The 22,203-nt window shown below is 43.3% G+C and overlaps 1 protein-coding gene across 3 annotated transcripts in view; it reads left to right on the forward strand.

The window, feature by feature from the left end:
• Positions 1–22,203, forward strand: part of LOC111968542 (disheveled-associated activator of morphogenesis 1) — an 87,077-nt gene that overhangs the window by 52,889 nt on the left and 11,985 nt on the right. For 2 of the 3 annotated variants that reach the window (XM_023994190.3, XM_070445129.1), the window contains exons 3-19: positions 1,023–1,112; positions 5,437–5,508; positions 6,504–6,598; positions 7,813–8,146; positions 8,398–8,508; positions 8,598–8,701; positions 8,812–8,878; positions 8,980–9,097; positions 9,700–9,838; positions 10,579–10,637; positions 10,759–10,946; positions 14,291–14,581; positions 15,020–15,127; positions 16,083–16,109; positions 17,438–17,535; positions 18,775–18,859; positions 20,037–20,143. In XM_023994190.3, coding sequence (XP_023849958.1) covers positions 1,023–1,112; positions 5,437–5,508; positions 6,504–6,598; positions 7,813–8,146; positions 8,398–8,508; positions 8,598–8,701; positions 8,812–8,878; positions 8,980–9,097; positions 9,700–9,838; positions 10,579–10,637; positions 10,759–10,946; positions 14,291–14,581; positions 15,020–15,127; positions 16,083–16,109; positions 17,438–17,535; positions 18,775–18,859; positions 20,037–20,143 — 2,093 coding nt within the window. The remainder of the gene's footprint in view (positions 1–1,022; positions 1,113–5,436; positions 5,509–6,503; positions 6,599–7,812; positions 8,147–8,397; positions 8,509–8,597; positions 8,702–8,811; positions 8,879–8,979; positions 9,098–9,699; positions 9,839–10,578; positions 10,638–10,758; positions 10,947–14,290; positions 14,582–15,019; positions 15,128–16,082; positions 16,110–17,437; positions 17,536–18,774; positions 18,860–20,036; positions 20,144–22,203) is intronic. The other variant, XM_023994191.3, reaches the window with a different exon arrangement.

The following is a 22,203-nucleotide window of genomic DNA, read 5'->3' on the forward strand; positions in this document are numbered from 1 at the left end:
TGGGAAAGGCCCGGTACATCAGCACCCTTGACCTGACCAAAGGATATTGGCATGTACCGTTGGCAGCCTCCTCCCGGGAGAAGACGGCGTTTTCGACACCAGACGGATTGCATCAGTACTGTCCATATTTGAGATTTTTGGTTCCAACCGCCCTGTCTTTGTGAGACGCAGAGTAGGTGAGCTGATGATCTCCGCATTTGTATTTCCCACCGTGAAGCATGGAGGAGGTGGTGGGATGGTGTGGGGGTGCTTTGCTGGTGACACTGTGATTTGTTTAGAATTCAAGGCACACTTAACCAGCATGGCTACCACAGCATTCTGCAGCGATACGCCGTCCCATCTGGTTTACGCTTATTGGGAAGATGTTTTTATTTTTCAACAGGACAATGACCCAACAGACCTCCAGGCTATGTAAGGGCTATTTGACTAAGAAGGAGAGTGATGCTCCAATGCTGCATCAGATGACCTGGCCTCCACAATCCCCCGACCTCCACAATCCCCCGACCTCAACCATTTGAGATGGTTTGGGTTGAGTTGGACTGCAGAGTTAAGGAAAAGCAGCCAATAAGTGCTCAGCATATGTGGGAACCCCTTCAAGATGAAGCTGGTTGAGAGAATGCCAAGAGTGTGCAAAGCTGTCATCAAGGCAAAGGGTGGCTACTTTGAATAATCTAAAATATATTTTGATTTGTTTAACACTTTTTTTGGTTACTACATGATTACATATGTGTTATTCCATAGTTTTGATGTCTTCACTATTATTGTATAATTTGATCAATCTACTTCCCATCTTACTCACAAAACCAGTTTGAAGTCAGAAAGCGAAAAATATATATATTTAGAGAAATCACAATGCCAAGATCATTCAAAAACACTATCAGCTTAAAATGATCGTAATACAGGTTTCACATCGATCAAGAAATATTTAATAGTCCCTCTTACCACAGGTTCGTGACAGTGTCAGGCACAGAGATGCCTAATAACCCTCTAACACAGTACTATGTTCCTCTTTCACCTTGCAGGATGAGCTGGATCTGTCAGGGAAACACCGGGAAGTCATGTTTGCCCTGCCAGCTGAGAAGAAATGGCAGATGTACTGTAGCAAGAAGAAGGTAAGTTTAAGGCCACTTGACTAGTAGTTAGTATTAATGTAACCTCATGTGTTTTGTTTCTGTTTGTATTGTGTCTGCGTGTGAGAGAGAGTGTGTGTGCATCTCTCTTGCTCTCTGTGTTTGTTAGCTACAGTATCCAGAGGGAATGTCTGCTGAATGCTGCTAGTGTGTGGGAAATATTTTCAATTGAAACAAATGAGAGCGGGAGGGACTCAACACAAGCCCCCCCCCCCCCCCCCCRCCCCTTCCAATCCCCACATCCATCCCCTTGCCCCAATTCCGTTGAGTCAACACATCAAAGCCCTCCCCTAGTGTTGCAGCACTCTAATAGGAAATTAACCCTAACGTTGGAGTTGTGCTGTTCCTCATTAATGGATTGGATACATTTCCTGGAAGGACGTTCTCATCTGTCCTGGCCGACTATAGCTGATAAATATGTGAATACAGAATCCTGGCTGTCTTGCCAGATTAAAGTACACACTGAGGTCCAGCCTGAATTTAAAATGGTGAGAATTTTTTTTTTTTAATCCAATCTATACCCAATAATAACAAAGTAAAAACATGTTTTTAGAAATTGCAAATGTGCTGAAAATGAAATACAGAAATATCTAATTTGCGTAAGTACTCACAGTCCTGAGTCAATACATTAGAATCATCTTTAGCATCGATTTAAAGCGATGAGTCTTCCTGGGTAAGTCTCTAAGAGCTTTCAACACCTGGATTGTACAATATTTGCACATTATTCTTTTTAAAAAATCTTCAAGTTCTTTCAAGTTGGTTGTTGATCATTGCTAGACAGCCGTTATCCAGTCTTGCCATAGATTTTCAAGCCGATTTAAGTCAAAACTGTAACTAGGCCACCAAGATGTTGTCTTGGTAAGCAACTCCAGTGTATATTTGGCCTTGTGTTTTAGGTAATTGTTCTGATGGAAGGTGAATTAATCTCCCAGTGTCTGGTGTGAAGCAGACAGAACCAGATTTTGCCTGTTTGCTCTCTTTTGTTTATTTTTATCCCCAAAAACTCCCTAGTTTTTATACCCTTAACATGATGCAGCCACCACCATGCTTGAAAATATGAAGAGTGGTACTCAGTGACGTGTTGTGTTGGATTCAGGATATGAAGTTCATTTTTTTGCCACATTTTTTGCAGTTTTACTGTAGTGCCTTATTGAAAACAGGATGCATGTTTTGGAATATTTTTATTCTGTCATTTAGGTTGGTATTGTGGAGTAAGTACAATGTTGTTGATCCATCCTCAGTTTTCTCTTATCGCAGCCATTAAACTATGTAACTGTTTTAAAGTCACCATTGGCCTCATGAATCAATCCCTGAGCAGTTTCCTTTTTCTCTGGAAACTGAGTTAGGAAGGAGGCCTGTAGTTTGTAGTGACTGGGTGTATTGATACACCATCCAGTGTAATTAATTATGGTCAAGGGGATATTCAGTGTCTGCTTTTCTTTTTACCCATCTACCAATAAGTGTCCTTCTTTACGAGGCATTGGAAAACCTCTCTGGTCTTTGTGGTTGAATCTGTGTTTTGAAATTCACTGCTCGATTGAGGGACCTTACAGATACAATTGTATGTGTGGGGTACAGAGATGAGGTAGTCCATTCAACTTATGTGACTTGTTAAGCACATTTTTACTCCTGAATTTATTTAGGCTTGCCATAACGAACGGATTTAATACTTATTGACAGCTTTTCATTTATTTTTTATTTGTAAAAATTTCTCCAAACATAATTCCACTTTGACATCATGGGGTTTTGTGTAGGCCAGTGACACACTATCTCTATTTAATCCATTTTAAATTCAGGCTGTAACACAACTACATTTTGAAAAAGTAAAGGTGTGAATACTTTATGAGGGCACTGTAAACTAGAGGGTTTTATCTAGAGAGGCGTTACATGGAATTGACTTAATAAAGGAGAGGGTTTGACTGAATGTGAGTTCCCCCTGGTCTGTAACAGCTCTGTAAGTGGTTGGTTTCTGTTGTCTGGCATGTCCTGCACTGTAAGATCTCGTTAAGAGAGAGTGCTGCCATAGAAACACCAATGCAGCTGCTGTCTGTTGATCAGTAGGCAGCTTTCTTCGCAATGGTGGGCGCCGAGTGGCATGGCCAGTAGCCAATGGCAGGTGCAGGGCCCTCTGAGCCCAGGTAGCTTATACACTTCCTGTTTTTTACATTCCATTTCCTGTCCAGCTTACGCTCCCTCACTGTTCCATTACCGGGGTCAACGTCTTGTCTCATTAACTGCGTGGATCTCACCTTGTTTGGGATCCAAATTGAACACTGCTCTGTTTTTCACTATTGTTGATCAGACTAGTGAAATTAAGCAATATTCAGTTGGGATTCCAGGGTAGATCTCATCGTCAGTTGGTCGGAACCTTCCAGCCATGATAACTGCCAAGGTGGTCAATGTGGGGTAGCAAGTGCTCTGTGTGCGCTGTGTACGCTGTGATGTCTTACTGACCTACAAAGCTTACCAGTCTTCCAGTAAGTACTGGGAGATATAGCAGCACAGTGCTACATTTCACAAGAGGTCACTACTACTGTCCTCATTCCTGCTGACCCACTCCTTAAGTCGTCTGCATGCTTCCCAGCTGAAACATTTCAGAAGAATTTGTGCATATATTATAACACCATTTTGTGATGTTTTTGACTTCGGTGAGTTTTTCCCAGCTGTTCGGGCACACATTTTTTCTGGAGGCAAGCCCAAATTCTGAGCCAAAGTCTACGTACCTTAATCGGTGATTAGACAACAGTAGGGATTCTTCAATAAAGTTTTCACGCACAATTTTTTCTTTGAGAAATACTGCACCAAACATCATAGATGTAAAATTGCACCACTAAGATCTCATCGGCAAAAACATCAAAATTAATGACCGATTTCTTGAGTTATCTTGGATTAATACGGACTGTTTTGAGGAAGTGTATACTGGCTACGGCATCTCAAAATGGACAAACAGTACTATTTCCGCTTTTTTCTTGTTTTTCAAGCGAAGGTCTTTTAAGAGAGTATGCAAGCACTCTCGTTCTGTGTGGCTGGTTGAGTACGGCTAGGCACCAACCAAACTGAAGCATACTTTAAAAAAATAAAGATCTACTAAACCCAACTATTTTAATAAATTCTGCTGTCTGAAATATAGCCACCTCTGAAATATAACCTGGTTTCATCCTTATCTCATTGCTCATGTGATGAGGATGGATGGGAATCTGGGTAACTAACACCTCATCAGGGAGAGAGGGGGAGTGCTCCAGCTCCTTTGTTTTCACAGATTTATAGACCCCTTTAATGGGATATTGTGTTGACCATTGCTAAGCCTGTGAGAAAAGCCACACACTCATTTCACTAGCCCAGTCTTTTTTGTGCTGGTGTTAGTGTTTGGTTTTTTAGTCTGGGAAGCTTTGGGAAGTGTGGGTGGGCAGCTCACCCAGTAGCCCATTAAATCTGCTTACCTAACCACTCCCGTGGGGACCCAATAAAGGCTTCAATTATGAGGTGCCAGGGGACTGGACAGTATACGCAACTGGGACAACTGGGACGCAACTGAACAGGAAGAAAGAATGAATAGAATCATTTCTCTTTTGAAATGATTGTGGAAGAATGTTTGAAAGAACTTGTGCATTGAATGCTGGGCTTGATCCTGGTCAGTGTTGGCCAAACGTACGCTGTGATTTAAAGAGGAACAGTAGCAGATTATAGCCTAAACATAGAAAATTACCCAATTGCAGTAAATGTACGATGGCATTATTTCAGATCATTAACCTTTATACAATACAAATACTACCATCTGTTGAGAACCCGTAACTAAGGAGGGAAAAGGCATGTACTGGACATTACTCTAGACTGTTCATGCTCAGCCAAAACCTAAGACAAAATGGACGACTTGAGCCTGCGATACACAGGGGATTTATAAGAATCCCTGAGATTAGGCTGCACAGCAACCTTATACATTCTGTGAGACTGAGAGCCAGGTGAGAACCAGAGAGTACATATCTGGTGTGGTTGTTATGATCCCAAAGGGAGACTAGGCTGGAAATGAATGAGGGCAGTCCAGCTCACACACTCCACTGTCACTGGAAGAAGTTGAGCAGCAATTACACGCTAGTGGGTCAGGTTATATAGGGGTCATAAGGCCTTGGAGGTATTCTCTGTTCTCAGGCTATGCACTACTTTTCAATACAGGGTTTGGGTTTTGTCTGGATAATGCTATGATGACATGATGGTCAAGGGAAATATATTAAAAGTTTATGTGGTGTGGAAGGAATGTGTGTGTGTGTGTTTTATGTAACCCTTTGTCTGTCTGTCTTTTCCGTTTCAGGAGGGAGAAGAGAGCAAGGGTGCGACTAGCTGGCCAGAGTTCTATATCGACCAGTTGAATTCCATGGCTGCTGTAAGTATCCTTCTCCCCTCATCAAATACCCAACCTGTACTTGGCAAATATAGCTAACATTGCAGATGCAAAACAATAACACACAACAACCAACCATGCAGACATGCTGTAGTGTAGACAGAGCCATGTGATTTTGGTGTTGCACTAGCCACTATATAGAGTAGACCCTCTACTTTATGGGTATCTCTCCTTGTAAAAGCTTATGGTCTGATGCTAAATCTGTGGAAAATTTGAGTAAAACAAATAGATTTTACCCCCTAATTTATAGTTTTGCCTGGAGGGTGGGGGGGTCTGTGTGTGTCTCTTATAATGCTACGTATTTCTCACATATGTAAATAACTGTGAAACCCTCACAGTTTATATTAGGCAAATCTGCAGTATAATAATGACCTTTTATTTAACCTGGTAAGTTATTGAGAACATATATTTTTAAAATTATGAGCTGAAAAGGCTTGTCCACCTGAACATGCACTATTTGACAAGCTGATGACTTTAATCTATGGTCCCTTAATGGGATCTCACACCCTGGAGTTGTGTGTTAAATCTCCACATACTTCCTCTGGTTTGGAGGTAGTAGTCCTGGGGGGGATCCCTATAGGCTAATTTAGGATGTTTTCACAGGGCAGTGGAGTTACAGTAGCACTAGGGCTGGCAGGTGTGAGATTCTGGTTGGATCCCTAACTTCTAACTGTTACCACAGGGTGTAGCCTGCTCCAGACCAAGTAAAGGAAATTACTTCCAGTCATGTATCAGTGAAGGAGCTGCTGGTGGTCTGCTGGGATAATAGAATAAGAGCTGCCTGCTGGTGGTCTACAGCCAGGGATAGTAGCTTACTGAGCAGGTTCCTTCCCGGCACTATGAATCATAGGTCTGGTGGTCAAAGTTCTTATGGGCTGGAAAAAACAGAACCATAACGGTCCTAGAACAGAGCCTTGAAGGACACCATTTTGAGTTTTAGTGAGCACATTGTCATTGAGTCGTCTTGTCATCACCAGAGGAAGACCCTTATTGCTTTGGAAATGGAGGATGAGGAAGAGAGGAACAAGACCATAGAGAGCTTAAAGACAGCTCTAAGGACACAACCCATGAGGTAAACCAGTGACATTCACACACTCACGCTCCGTTTAATGCTTACTTGTTCTCATATGCATGCATTCAATTATGATGTGTGCTATGTATGTGTTTGTGAAACCGAAGGCTGAAATTGAAGAATTGGATAGCCTTAGATCACATGAGATCGAGTTTCCTTTTCTTTAATGAGATATTAGTTATGACTTATGCTCGAAATAGAATATGAATTTAAGTCATAACAGATTTTGGCCGAGAGTGATTTAGTGAGTCTGCTATTTTCACAAAGTAGGTTGAGTTAATTCACTGTGTTCAGTCTCCAAGTCCATTAATCATCATTAGAGTGACCTAATATGATTAATCACCAGACTAGGCTTTGTGTTGAGAGCCATTCAGACCCAGTTCCAGTCCAAACACTACTGCATTAATATGATATTTCAGCTCTATAGACCACACCGCGTAGACTAGTCTGACACACGTGCACGTATGCAAGCACACACACGTGAGGTAAAATGTCTTCCCCTTAAGATCCTCCAGAGGTTAGGTCTCCTTCTCACCTTTCACCTCTAACGCCTCCCAGGGGTCATGGTAGTTTATCACCAATGAGCTCTCTCTGTTTTCCTCCATGCCTGTTTTATTGTGCTAAATGGCGCTTGTCTGCTGGCTAAAGATGTTTATTTGTCCTCTGTTCTTGTTTTCATGGAATGAAAACTGCAATTCCACTTGCTTACATTGAACACATATGCACACCGAAAGCACATGCAAACTCTTAGTTTTGTTAAACAAAGTGAAGTTACTGTAGAGGGCAACAAAGTGATCAAACTCTCTAAATATAATTTAGTCCATTTTCATAGAACACATGGTCACCACACTATTTTAAATTTTATTTATATAAGGTTACAGTTGTAACCTTTACTTAACTAGGCAAGTCAGTTAAGAACAAATTCTTATTTATAATGACAGCCTACCCCGGCCAACGCTGGGCCAATTGTGAGCCGCCCATTAGGTCTCCCAATCACGGCCGGATGTGATGCATTCTGGATACAAACCAGAGAGTGCAAGATGCTCTTGCACTGAGATGTAGTGCCTTATACCGCTGTGCCACTCGGGAGCCTCAAAGGGCTCTGGTCTAAGGGCTCTGGTCAAAGATAGTGCACTACATGGGGAATAGGGTGCCATTTCAGATGCAGCCTGTATCTATCCTTGACCTTTACCCTCAATCCTCTTCCTTTAAAGGTTTGTGACGCGGTTCATCGACCTGGACGGTCTGACCTGCATCCTGAACTTCCTGAAGAGCATGGACTACGAGACCACCGAGTCCCAGATCCACACGTCCCTGATTGGCTGCATCAAGGCCCTGATGAACAACTCCCAGGGCCGCTCCCACGTGCTCTCCCACACAGAGAGCATCAACATCATTGCCCAGAGCCTGGCAACTGAGAACGTCAAGACCAAAGTGGCGGTGCTGGAGATCATGGGCGCTGTGTGTCTGGTGCCAGGAGGGCACAGGAAGATCCTGGAGGCCATGCTGCACTATCAGAAGTTCGCTTGCGAGAGGACTCGCTTCCAGGTGGGAAGACAGACACCTTAGCCTCATAGACACCACTGTAGCCAAGTGTTCAATTGGGCTTTTCACACTGTAATGTGTTAGCCCAAGGTTTTCCTTAACCTTGTGTTAAGACTGTGCCAGAGATATTGCATGGTCTTATTCACTTACCATTTATAACTTTCAGGTGTTTCTCTAATTAGTGTTTACAACCACAGCAATGTTTTTCTTATGATCATATTCCTGATGCTTACTCCTTATTTCTCCTGTCTTAGACTCTGCTGAATGACCTGGACAGGAGTACGGGGCGCTACAGGGACGAGGTCAACCTGAAAACAGCCATCATGTCCTTCATCAATGCAGTGCTTAGTCAGGGAGCAGGGGAGGTGAGTACTCCTCTTCCTCAAAGTCTTTGCCCTCTTAGACTCTCTGAAGACAACAGGACCATAACTGCTATGTGTACTGTACTCCACAGTCAAGCTTTGAGTTCAGAATTCACCTGCGATACGAGTTCCTTATGTTGGGCATCCAGCCGGTCATCGATAAACTGCGGTCCCACGACAACTCAACGTTAGACAGGTGAGTTAAGTCATAAACTGCGTGATTGGTATAGTACATTTAAGATCTCGACCACACTGTCATACCCAACTGCAGTAAAGTGTGTCTGACCATGAGATGTTGTCTTCCAGGCATTTGGACTTCTTTGAGATGCTGAGAAACGAGGATGAACTATCTTTGGCAAAACGCTTTGACACTGTGAGTAACATTGGTATTTACCTCTACAGTACATGGAGTTTGCAATAGTCGTTTCTCTGTCTACTAGTTCTAATATCAACTTTTGTTTTTTGTTGTTGCAGGTGCACATTGACACAAAAAGTGCCACGCAAGTGTTTGAGCTCATAAAGAAGAAGATGAACCACACAGATGCACACCCGCACTTTATATCTGTCTTACAGCACTGTCTCCTTATGCCTTGTAAGTGCCACCTACCTCCCGTCCGCCATTTCTTTAAAGTTGTTTGAGTTTGCCAAGACTCTTCAGGCCTCAACTTTTACATCTTTGAGAACTAGACTGTTTGGTTTCTCAGAGGGATCCAAAGTGGTTATATATCAGTGTTTTTAGTGTATTTTAGAACGGCAGTAAAAATGATGTCCTCTCGAGGTAGTTTTAAATACCTGGAAATTATTGTTGGAATTCTGCTTATGTGAGGGGTTTCTCTCTAGAGCGTGTTCTGCCATTTGATAAGAACTGTCTACACTAAAGCGGAAATGTTGTTCCTCCACATTGCTTTAGCTTTGTTGTCCTGAGGGAGCTGACTTCAGCCTAATCTCTCCCCTTAGACTCTGTCCTTATTGTGTTGCTATGTGTATGGTAGGATTTCATGGGCATAGATTTTGCCTAGTCCTTGACTAAGAACCATTCTCAATGGACAATCTCAATTAAACATGTTTTTTGCTCCAGGACTAGACTTAGTTTGTGTCCAGAAAACTGGCCCTAGATGTTTGTTGTTGCATATGCAATTGCTGGCGCAATCAACTGTTCCCTTACGGTATTAATAAAGCTCTCTCTTCTCTCAGACAAGCGTAGTGGGAACACAGTGCATTACTGGCTCCTCCTGGACCGCATCGTCCAGCAGATCGTCCTGCAGAACGACAAAGGTCATGACCCTGACGTCACCCCCCTGGAGAACTTCAACGTGAAGAACGTGGTGCGAATGTGAGTGAGAGGAACGAGAGAGGGGGGAAATGTTTTGACATGCTTGAGTTATGTCTGAGTCGGTTTGACGTTCTCCCAACTCCGCACGGCAGAGGACTGACTGTCTTCATCATAAATCTCCATGTATTATTTAACATGCCTCATTCCAGAAATTGCTTTAAACCCGAATATGGTGATCATGAATATAATCAATGCTGTATATTTATTAATGGGTTCATCTTATCCTGGGATTAATACAGTGGCCATGATCAAAATCACTATTGGTCCAGGTACTGTACATCACAAATATTACATGTAAAATATGTATGTCCTATTGTCACTTTCATTTTACAATCCTTTCAATACTATTTGCTGATTTAGCATGAATATCCTGATCCCTTAATACTTGCTAAAAATCAGCAAGCAGATTTGACCAGGATTTTAATAATTCCTTTTTGAAAATATAATCCAGAATTAAATCTGTTTTTTTGGATGAGGAAATCTGTGAAATGTAGAATTCCAAACACACATACACAAACATCAGTCAACCCCTTCAGCTGCTTCTTGCAAATCTCAATCTGATTCTGTGTGGGTTTAGAAGAAGTTTACAGGTTCCCCGTTGTCAACTCTGATCACCAATGACTTGTCTAATGAACCCGTTTAAAAAAAAAAACTAAGCCTAACCTCAGTGGGAGGTAATGCCTAGTAGGATTTTGCTGCGATGTTTAATACGTTAGATTAACCTCTGTTCTTCTGCTCAGGCTGGTCAACGAGAATGAAGTCAAACAATGGAAAGAACAGGCTGAGAAAATGAGAAAAGGTAGAACACACATTTCTGGTTTCTATTAGCGATGGAACTGTCGGAAGGCAGACCTTTCTGTACTGTGTATCATCATACTGACGACTGCTCTGGTCTCGCCTGTTCTGGTCTGGTTTCTCAGAGCACCATGAGCTGCAGCAGAAGTTTGATAAGAAGGAACGCGAGTGTGAGGCCAAGACCCAGGAGAAGGAGGACATGATGCAGACACTGAATAAGATGAAGGAGAAGCTGGAGAAGGAGTCCAGCGAACACAAGCAGGTCAAGCAGCAAGTGGCCGACCTCTCCGCCCGGCTGCATGACCTCAGCACTGTACGTTTGTTTGTTTAGATCACTGTTTAGCTCACAATGGGGATATCTTCCACAAGTCCAACGAAAAACATAGAAAATAACATCACAAAATGCATTGTAATTTTATGTTACACTATCACATCTTTACACCTTACTCCTCCTTTTAGCTTTTCCAATCAGGAATAAAGGCAGGATGTTTTGGTTATAGTACAGTTGTATATGAACAACAACATGGCCTGCTGTCTTGCGAATTCCTATGATAATTGTCATGCTAAACAACAACCATAGCAGTTGGCTATACAGCACAAACAGATCTGGGACCAGGCTAATGTCTTCTTATCAAATCAAACTTTATTTGTCACATGCGCTGATTTCAACAAGTGTAGACCTTACTGTGAAATGCTTACTTGCAAGCCCTTAACCAACAGTGCAGTTCAGGAAGAGTTAAGAAGATATTGACCAAATAAACTAAAGTAACACAATAAAATAACAATAACTAGGCTATATCCAGGGGGTGCCGGTACCGAGTCAGTGTGCGGGGGTACAGGTTAGTTGAGGTCATTTGTACATGTAGGTAGGGGTGACGTGCCTATGCATAGATAATAAACAGCGCGTAGCAGCAGTGCACATAACAAATGGGGGGTCAATGTAAATAGTCCGGTGGCCATTTGATTAATTGTTCAGCAGTCTTATGGCTTGGGGGTAGAAGCTGTTAAGGAGCCTTTTGGTCCTAGACTTGGCGCTTCGGTACCGCTTGCCGTGCGGTAGCAAAGAAAACAAATTCTATGACTTGGGTGACTGGAGTCTCTGACAATTTTATGGTCTTTCCTCTGACTCCGCCTATTATATAGGTCCTGGATGGCGGGAAGCTTGGCCCCAGTGATGTACTGGGCCGTAAGCACTACCCTCTGTAGCGCCTTCCGGTCAGATGCCGAGCAGTTCCCATACCAGGCGGTGATGCAACCGGTCAGGATGCGCTCGATGGTGCAGCTGTAGAATTTTTTGAGGATCTGGGGACCCATGCCAAATCTTTTCAGTCTCCTGAGGGGGAAAAGGTTTGGATGTGCTCTCTTCACGACTGTCTTGGTGTGTTTGGACCATGATAGATTGTTGGTGATGTGGACACCAAGGAACTTGAAACTCTCGCTCCGCTCCACTACAGACCCGACGATGTTAATGGGGGACTGTTCGGCCCGCCTTTTCCTGTAGTCCACGATCAGCTCCTTAGTCTTGCTCACATTGAGGGAGAGGTTGTCGTCCTAGCACCACACTGCCAGGTCTCTGACCTCCTCCCTATAGGCGGTCTCGTTGTCGATCGTTGTCGGTGATCAGGTCTACCATCGTTGTGACATCAGCAAACTTAATGATGGTGTTGGAGTCGTGTTTGGCCACGCAGTCGTGGGTGAACAGGGAGTACAGGAGGGGACTAAGTACACACACCTGAGGGGCCAGAGTGTTGAGGATCAGCGTGGCAGACGTGTTGTTGCCTACCATTACCACCTGGGGGCGGCCCGTCAGGAAGTCCAGGATCCAGTTGCAGAGGGAGGTGTTTAGTCCCAGGGTCCTTAGCTTAGTGATGAGCTTCGTGGGCACTATGGTGTTGAACTCTGAGCTGTAGTCAATGAACAGCGTTCTCACATAGGTGTTCCTTTTGTCCAGGTGTGAAAGGGCAGTGTGGAGTGCGATTGAGATTCCCCTTAGCCGTTCAGTTTAGGAGTGGATACACAGGATGTTTGATTACTGCACAGTTAGTCATGAACAACAACATTGCCTTGTGATGTTCTTCCAAATCAATATATGTTGATTAGAACTGCTCTAGCTAGTACAGAGTGCTTCTATGATTTTCATTATGTAACAGAAATTATTGCAATACATCCAGTACTAATCGAATGTACATCCCAATGTGTCCCATTTTTTTCAGAGGCCAAATCCAAGTGTTCCTGGTGGTCCTCCATTCATACCTGGGGCCCCTGGAGGTCCCACAGCACCCCCTCCCATGCAGGCTGGCATGATCCCAGCCCCTCTACCACTCACTCAGGGGATGCCTCCACCGCCACCCCCTCCACCCCCTCCACCCGGTGGACCCCCACCTCCTCCGGGCATGGCTCCCTTCGGTCTCCCTCCTCCCCCTGGAGCGCCAATGGGACCTGGTCTGAAGAAGAAGAATATCCCCCAGCCTTCCAACCCACTCAAGTCATTCAACTGGGCTAAACTGGCTGAGGTCAGTGAGTGCTGCTTAGTCAGGTACCCTATTCCATATAAAGTGCACTACTTTTGACCAGAGCCCTGTGGACTCTGGTCAAAATGAATGCACTTAATAGGGAATAGGGTGCCATTTGGGACATAGCCTGTAAATTAGGTGTTTTGTGGGTCTCTGTCTATAACAGAGATAGTGATTGTTGTGCTGCTGAGGCAGACAGAAACTAGTGTTTTTGTAGCTACACCTCAGAGTGGCCAGGGGGAATGAAGGATAAGGATGGCCCAATGCTTTATCTCTTGCATTGTTTGCACAATGGCATGAAATCAATAGAGCAAACAAGCCCTGGGTGTGTTTTTATGTTGTTGTTGTAACCTCTAAAGTTTCAGGGGTGTATGGCCTGTGTTCTAGTTGAATAAGCTTTTACAGTCTTAGTTATGGATGGGGGCTGTTTTGTTTTGTTGCAGAATAAGCTGGAGGGCACTGTGTGGACGGACGTCGATGACATAAATGTTTTCAAAATCCTGGACCTTGAGGACATCGAGAAGACCTTCTCTGCATACCAGAGACAGCAGGTACAGTTTAACACCTAAATACCAAAGTATTACTGTAGGGAAAAGGCATTTCAGTATATAGCAATTCATCCTTAAGGACAGGACACAAGACCTCAAATCACTTAACAATTTGCATGTAACTACTTTGAGTGTTTCCATGGCCACCGACCATGCTGTTCTAACAAACACTTCTAGCTAGTGATAAACACATGCATGCCATTGCACTCNTGCAGAGGGAGGTGTTTAGTCCCAGGGTCCTTAGCTTAGTGATGAGCTTCGTGGGCACTATGGTGTTGAACTCTGAGCTGTAGTCAATGAACAGCGTTCTCACATAGGTGTTCCTTTTGTCCAGGTGTGAAAGGGCAGTGTGGAGTGCGATTGAGATTCCCCTTAGCCGTTCAGTTTAGGAGTGGATACACAGGATGTTTGATTACTGCACAGTTAGTCATGAACAACAACATTGCCTTGTGATGTTCTTCCAAATCAATATATGTTGATTAGAACTGCTCTAGCTAGTACAGAGTGCTTCTATGATTTTCATTATGTAACAGAAATTATTGCAATACATCCAGTACTAATCGAATGTACATCCCAATGTGTCCCATTTTTTTCAGAGGCCAAATCCAAGTGTTCCTGGTGGCCCTCCACTCATACCTGGGGCCCCTGGAGGTCCCATACCACCCCCTCCCATGCAGGCTGCCATGCCCCCACCCCCTCCACCACCCCCTGGGGGCATGCCTCCACCGCCACCCCCTCCACCCGGTGGACCTCCTCCTCTTCCAGGCATGGCTCCCCTTGGTCCCCCTCCTCCACCTGGAGCTCCCATGGGACCAGGGCTGAAAAAGAAGAACATCCCCCAGCCCTCCAACCCACTCAAGTCATTCAACTGGGCCAAGCTGGCTGAGGTCAGTGAGTTCTGCTTAGTCAGACCGTAAAGGGCTGCGTCCAAAATGGCACCCTATTCCCCATGAAGTGCACTAATTTCGACCAGAGCTTATGGACCATGGTCAAAAGTAATGCACTTAATAGGGAATAGGGTATCATTTTGGACAAAGCCAGTAATTACATTTTTTTGTGCATGTCTGTCTAGTACAGAGGGAGTGAGTGTTGTGCTGACGAGGCAGACAGAACAGAGGTTTTTGTAGCTACATCTGACTGTCCAGGGGGAATGAAGGATAAGGATTGCCTTTTTATCTCTTGCATTGTTTGCACAACGGCATGAAATCAATATCGCAAACCAGCCCTAGACGTGTTTATGTGTTGTTGTTGTAACCTCTAGAGTTCCAGGGGTGTGTGTATGGCTTTTACAGTCTTCGTTATGGATGGGGGCTGTTTTGTTGCAGAATAAGCTGGAGGGCACTGTGTGGACGGACGTCGATGACATCAAGGTTTTCAAAATCCTGGACCTTGAGGACATTGAGAAGACCTTCTCTGCATACCAGAGACAGCAGGTACAGTTTATCACCTAAATACCAAAGTATTACTGTAGGGAAAAGGCATTTCAGTATATAGCAATTCATCCTTAAGGACAGGACACAAGACCTCAAATCACTTAACAATTTGCATGTAACTACTTTGAGTGTTTCCATGGCCACCGACCATGCTGTTCTAACAAACACTTCTAGCTAGTGATAAACACATGCATGCCATTGCACTCTGTAACTGAATCCTTCCAGCAGCACTTCTCAACACATTGTCTGGAACTGGCTTAAAGGGCAATCAGGCCATTACAGAGCATTTTACTATAGCCTGGTCTCAGATCGGTTTGTGCTGTCTTGCCAACTCCTATGGTGACAATGACCATAAGGCTTGGCAAGATGGCACAAACAGATCTGGGACCAGGCTAGCTTTTTATTTTATGTTTAGGTCCGTTCAATTGAATCATCTACCTTGTGAGTGTTCCCAGACAGAATGAATGTTTGGAACAGGAAGTAGCCATGCTGATAACATGGTCCTTGGATAGTTTACTGATGCTGCATGAGAAGCGTGGCATTTTTCATGAAGCCTCTATATGTCCACAATGTCTAATCTAGTTCAGTTGAAATCCTCCAGATATCACTTTTCCCATACCTTTTCCTTTAACCAACCTAAAAAGACTGTGATTGGAAAGGTTAGACTAGGGCCCAATTCCCATTACTAACTGCCCCTTAAAAGTATAAATAAATTTGCATCAAATTGAATTCATTATGTCGTATAAGGAATTTTAGAATTTTAAGCCATGCTGTTTATGACGTGTCTGAACAAAGTTAATTTGCATCTCTGACTCATGATTCCACTTTTCCTCACAAACAAATGCATCACTGGCCGCTGAGCTGGCCCTGTATTTCACCATAGCCTACTGCACGCTTGTTCTAATTAATAATGAATGCCGAATCTTCCTTGCTTCCTGCCCACCCACCTGATTAGGACTTCTTAACAATGAACAATAACAAGGTGAGTGACCTCCTGACCTCTGACGTTTACCCTGCTCTGCTTCTGTGACGCTTCTGTCTTGATGCTCGCTACTGTCCTTCATCGTACGCTGCTCTCTTTCTTTCTCGCTCTCTCTCTCTCCTTGTCTCTGTCCTGTTTATGTCTATGGGGATCGTGTGTATATGTGTCCGTAGGTGAAATACTTGTGAAAGCCATGTCTTCCTGCAGCCTCGATCTCTGTGTTTCTGTGGATTTATTCTTTCAATCAAGACTTTTGGAATATACTGTACTTCTAAACACACCAACATGATGTTTGAATGAACTGTTTTATTGGTTATCATTTCAAGGTGTTTCTGAACATAATTAGCCAAATTGGTTTTGTGGCACGCAGTCAATTCTGCTAGCAGCTGGAGTCTTGGAACTATAAAAAAGTGCCAGATCTCCGTTTACCAAAAACAAATCTCTCCTGTATTCTTGGGGTGAAGCAATTGATCGCCAAACACACTTTTTCACACAGCCTGTTTCACAGCTGTCCTCCATTTCAAATACTGACCCAGTCAAAGGAACAATTTGCTGTTTTATGTTCATACTGTGTGTCTCCTGTGCATCCTGGGTTTTTGTTAGGGTTTATGGTGGATGCATATGGGTATCGTGTCTAGTCTTTGTGTATGTGCGTGTGTCTGTTTTGTGGTCTGGTTACTATGTACCATAGTTTTCAATATGTGACAGCAGGTGGTGAAATGGAAGAGGCCTTAAAAACACTTGTTCCTATTGCCGTTGATCAACAGCTAAACTGTATGCAGGTGTGAGTCAGCCACAGCCCTCCACCTAGCATAGCATGGGGCACTGTTATTCCTGGATCTTATTCATTACGCACAAATTTGAATACTGACTGAGACAGGCAATGACTACTTGGGCTTGTACAATAGGAAACACACATTTTTGTTTTACGTTGCAAAATATTTTTCTACGTGTGCCCTAATGAATATAACCCTGGTGTATTAGGTGTGGCTCTTCCTCCCAGAGAGAGTATCATTAAGGTCATATAGTCACAAGCATTTGCTGCATTCAGCAAATACTGCATCCAAAAATGCTTAAGTATGATGAGTGATTTACAATTGGGTGTTTATTAAACAGTAAAGCTGTCTAAATCTAGCTTGATGTTAGAGCGTATCGTTTAAGGTCATGTACAAAAATAATTAGCTGTTTTCTGCGTACTAGCCTCCATCCCAAAGTGCCTTAGTGTGATAAATTATACAATATTGTGTTTACATGAACGGAATGTGAAGTTCAGCTAATTACGGTTCATGTTCAAACTCTTCCTTCCCTCCCAAATGTTCTCCTTCCAGAAAGAGTCCGAAGATGATACGGTGACCTCCAAGAAGGTCAAGGAGCTGTCAGTCATCGACGGTCGCAGAGCCCAGAACTGTAACATCCTCCTCTCTCGGTTAGTATTTGACCTTTCTACCCCATGACATCATTGCAGAAGTATGTCCTACTTATATTAGTGGAGATCACTTATTGTGATTGTATCCATCTGATGGGTGCTTGAAATGTCTTTTTCCACACACATACATGTACGTGTACAAACATACACACACTTAATTTGTTAACGTACACAGCCAAGTTACATTCAATTCGTATTTAATCTACCATTTGAGCAATTCTGTATTTACATCAACTTCGACTCAAGTTGAGAGATCATTTTTCATATTTGACAATGTGTTTAAACATCGAGTGCAGCCAAGAATAAAATATGTACTTTGTAACGGGATGATGTTGGCCAGGAACTATTTTCTGTTTCATTACTGTCATCCCTGGTCTCCATGGCAGCAACCACAAACAGAGGCCTGTGTCCTTTCTACTAAGTTCATTTCATGTAGCTATCCTTCTCAATTTAAACACTATAAATGAAACCTGAAAGTTTAAGTGATTCAGCTATTTTGATTGCTTCCTGTATTTAAAGTCTCATTCAATATTTGTGGTTTATGAACAGCGGTTCATTCCTTTTTTCGAACTTGCAGACCTGAAAATATTTATTTCTGCAAAGTGTTATCAATTATGCATTAACATGCCTTTTCAGACATAGCCAACACTTTGAATAAGGCTAATATGTACATTTATTTAATAAAATTGACATGACTGAATCTTAATTGCTCTGTCATTAGTGTGTGCCTAAATCAGGTATTCGGACTGTGAGAAGTCCTGTCAGAAAGCACCGTGGTCTGCTGTGGTAGGCTAGGGCTTCAGGCTCAGATGATGAGTGTGTTTGTTTGCCAATGGAGCTTTTCAAAGAGCAGAACCACCAGAGAGAGCCACCTGCTCTCTCTGGCTGGCTGGCTGGCTCTTTCTAATAGCTGTGACTTCAAATATTGACTCTGTTTCTGCAACTGCTGAATGTGCGGCACACGATATTAAGTTATTTTTCTTTTTTAAGTTCTTTTTAACTGACACTTGGTGCTTTTCAAAATGGATACTAACTGATAATTGTTTTAGGTGACACGTGTAGAACAGTACATTACTTAACAGGAATGCATTTTACATTTACTTTTGAAACGAAAAGTAAACACACCAATAACAAGGCATTAACTGGTACAACTGGTCAAACTGGTGTCCTCTCTTGTTGACCATTTAGAACTGGTGTACAGTAGTCCTCTGTGGTAATGCTGACGCTGTTGTGTTGCAGGCTGAAGCTGACCAATGAGGAGATCAAGAGGGCCATCCTGACTATGGACGAACAGGAGGATCTACCCAAAGACATGCTGGAGCAGGTGGGCCCTCCTCCCTTAATCATGTAGCCCTCCTCTCTACTGTAGCGGCTTAATGGCTTTATACCATATAGCAGGTCCCAATTCCCATCCGATCCATCAAATTTATTTATAAAGCCCTTCTTACATCAGCTGATATCTCAAAGTGCTGTACAGAAACCCAGCCTAAAACCCCAAACAGCAAGCAATGCAGGTGTAGAAGCACGGTGGCTAGGAAAAACTCCCTAGAAAGGCCAGAACCTAGGAAGAAACCTAGAGAGGAACCAGGCTATGAGGGGTGGCCCGTCCTCTTCTGGCTGTGCCGGGTGGAGATTATAACAGAACATGGCCAAGACGTTCAAATGTTCATAGATGACCAGCAGGGTCAAGTAATAATAATCACAGTGGTTGTCGAGGGTGCAACAGGTCAGCACCTTAGGAGTAAATGTCAGTTGGCTTTTCATAGCCAATCATTCAGAGTATCTCTACCGCTCCTGCTGTCTCTAGAGAGTTGAAAACAGCAGGTCTGGGACAGGTAGCATGTCCGGTGAACAGGTCAGGGTTCCATAGCCGCAGGCAGAACAGTTGAAACTGGATCAGCAGCACGGCCAGGTGGACTAAGGACAGCAAGGAGTCATCAGGCCAGGTAGTCCTGAGGCATGGTCCTAGGGCTCAGGTACTCCGAGAGAGAGAAAGAAAGAATTAGAGAGACCATACTTAAATTCACACAGGACACCGGATAAGACAGGAGAAATAATCCAGATATAACAGACTGACCCTAGCCCCCTGACACATAAACTACTGCAGCATAAATACTGGAGGCTGAGACAGGAGGGGTCGGGAGACACTGTTGCCCCGTCCAACGATACCCGAGTTTTATAAGACTTTTCGTTGCGGTTGCTTTAGGGACCTAAATAAATAAAGGCTGAAGTGTTCACGGGGACTGAGTTAGTGACGGATTGGGAGTATTTGTAGTGGTGTGGCACGGCCCTGCCCGGATGGTGTAGGTTATTTAGCAAGGGTTTAAAGGATCTGAATGCTGTCTTTACTTAGTAAGGTGGAAACTCACCTTACCTTACATTTTGCGCCAGAAAGCTCACCACACATTAGCTATCACAGTGAATCTTTATGGGGATTAGCATGTGGATGTACAAGATCTCTCTTGGTAATGGTCTTCTCCCCCTGTTGTGTTCCTGTCCAGCTGCTAAAGTTTGTCCCAGAGAAGAGTGACGTGGATCTCCTGGAGGAGCACAAGCATGAGCTGGACCGTATGGCCAAAGCTGACCGCTTCCTCTACGAGATGAGCAGGTACGGACTTCGTTTCGGTATCATAATACAAAATTGGTACTGTTACAATGTGTATCACTACATTCCCCATATTAGGCACTAGCCACAGGATGTTATTTTGTTGTTGGTATACTGGAAAATTCTCAGGTGCTCATGGATGACAAGGGAAGTTGACATAAAAACTACTTCATTGTTAACATGTTGTCTTCATCAGGGACTTTCTCCATTGTCAGTTTATTGTAACAACACATTCTGTGTTTATAGTATCACCCTGAAGAAGGCACAGTGATGCCAAAACATTGGTGTTTTACCCAGTAAATTACTGGGAGTTTATACATATGGAGTGTGTGACTCTTTGTTTTATAGCTTGCCGTTAGTCAGCACCTCTACACTAAATCATTTTCTCTGGGTTTGCGCCAGTTCATGCTTTTTATAGTGTTGTAATAAAATGTCAGGAATTGAGACCGATCATTGGGCGGCTTCGATAATGCTGGTCTATGGCCCATGACTTGAATGGTGAGGGAGGAGTGCCCTTCTCAAATGGAACAGTAATCTGCGCCTCTCGGTTATGTTGTCAACAAGGCAGAATGGTGCATCGTCCAGAAACATACAACATCTCTTTTCCATACAATATGCTAGAATTTTGTTAGGCTTTGAATGGGCCACCTAGCTCATGCCCGGAGGCAGCCCGGTTCCATAATGAATGTAATCAACTTTAACCCAGTGCAAAACACACCTACCTGGGCGCCCGGGCCAGATTAATCGAATCCCCTCATTGTTTTGCGACACTAGGAGCATATGTAATCAGCATGACACACAGTGACACATGCTAGCTGGATGTGAACGTCTTTTTAACATAAATCTCTTTGGCATATCCAACTGCTGAGGAACATCACTCTAGACATGTAAAAATGTGCCAGTGAAGGCCATTGGTCCTGTGAGGGTTTGGGGAGTGTAGAAGGATTGGGATCGCTCTTTAGTAAATCAAATTAACAGCACTGCATTTGGCCCTGTTTAGGTCAAATAGATGCTCTCCATTTAATTCACTATGGACTATACTTATGAGATCCAGCCCCTAAACTGTTTAGTTTTTTTGTGGTGGCAGGTAGCCTAGTGGTTAGAGCATTGGGACAGTAACCAAAAGGTCACTAGTTCGAATCCCTGAGCCAACAAGGTGAAAAATCTTGCTGTACCCTTGAGCAAGGCACTTTATTGCCCAAGGGACTTAATTGCTCAATGTCCACTCTCTGAGGGTGTCTCAGGATATGCAAAAAATACATTTCCATTTCAAACCATGTGTAACAAGACAAATAAGCACCCACCAAATTATGATGATTATTAATATTATGTTTTAAGTAAAATATGTGAGTGAGTAAATTGTTTATTTATTTGGATTATTCTTTACCATGATTCACTGTCTACAAGCTAAGGGGGAGGCTGTGGTTGAGGGGGAGGCTGGTGTGTAGGTGGCGGCAGGCAGCTGAACTTTCCATGTACCTCATATTGTTCATGAATTAATATGAAGAAGCCCCCCTGGGGAGACATTCTCGGCTCGCGCACCAACAAAGAACGAAACCCCAGGGATAGGGCTCACTGTTTTAATAGCTCTCGCTTTAATGAGCATTCTGTGTTACAAATGAAGATTGGATTACTAGATTACAGGAAGGGAAACAATGTGCAGGTTCTAATGTACAAGTGTAGCACCATTTTTTCCATGAGGTATCAAGCCATTTACTATGGGAATAGAGACTTCCTTCCAGGATCTGGCGACGTTTGTGTTTTGGCTTCCTGAAAACATTGTAGCCATGGAAACAGCGTTTGGGCAGGGAGAAGGAAAGGAGCTTCTTTATTAAATGTGCTCTGAGTTTTCCATGTTGGGTATTTAATCCAGTAAGATCATTTGTAAAAAAGATGTTGCAAAGATGTTGTTTTTTTGTCTGGTCACAAAACCTCAGAATGAGGTCAAGGTCATTAGACGCCTGTGTTGATCAAATGTATGAACAAAACCTTTCTATTCAAAAGTACTTTCTATTCAAAAGGTCATGCCCTTCATTTAGGACGTCATATCATATTACACAAAC

Source organism: Salvelinus sp. IW2-2015, linkage group LG9, assembly GCF_002910315.2.
Source record: "Salvelinus sp. IW2-2015 linkage group LG9, ASM291031v2, whole genome shotgun sequence".
NCBI lineage: Eukaryota > Metazoa > Chordata > Actinopteri > Salmoniformes > Salmonidae > Salvelinus > Salvelinus sp. IW2-2015.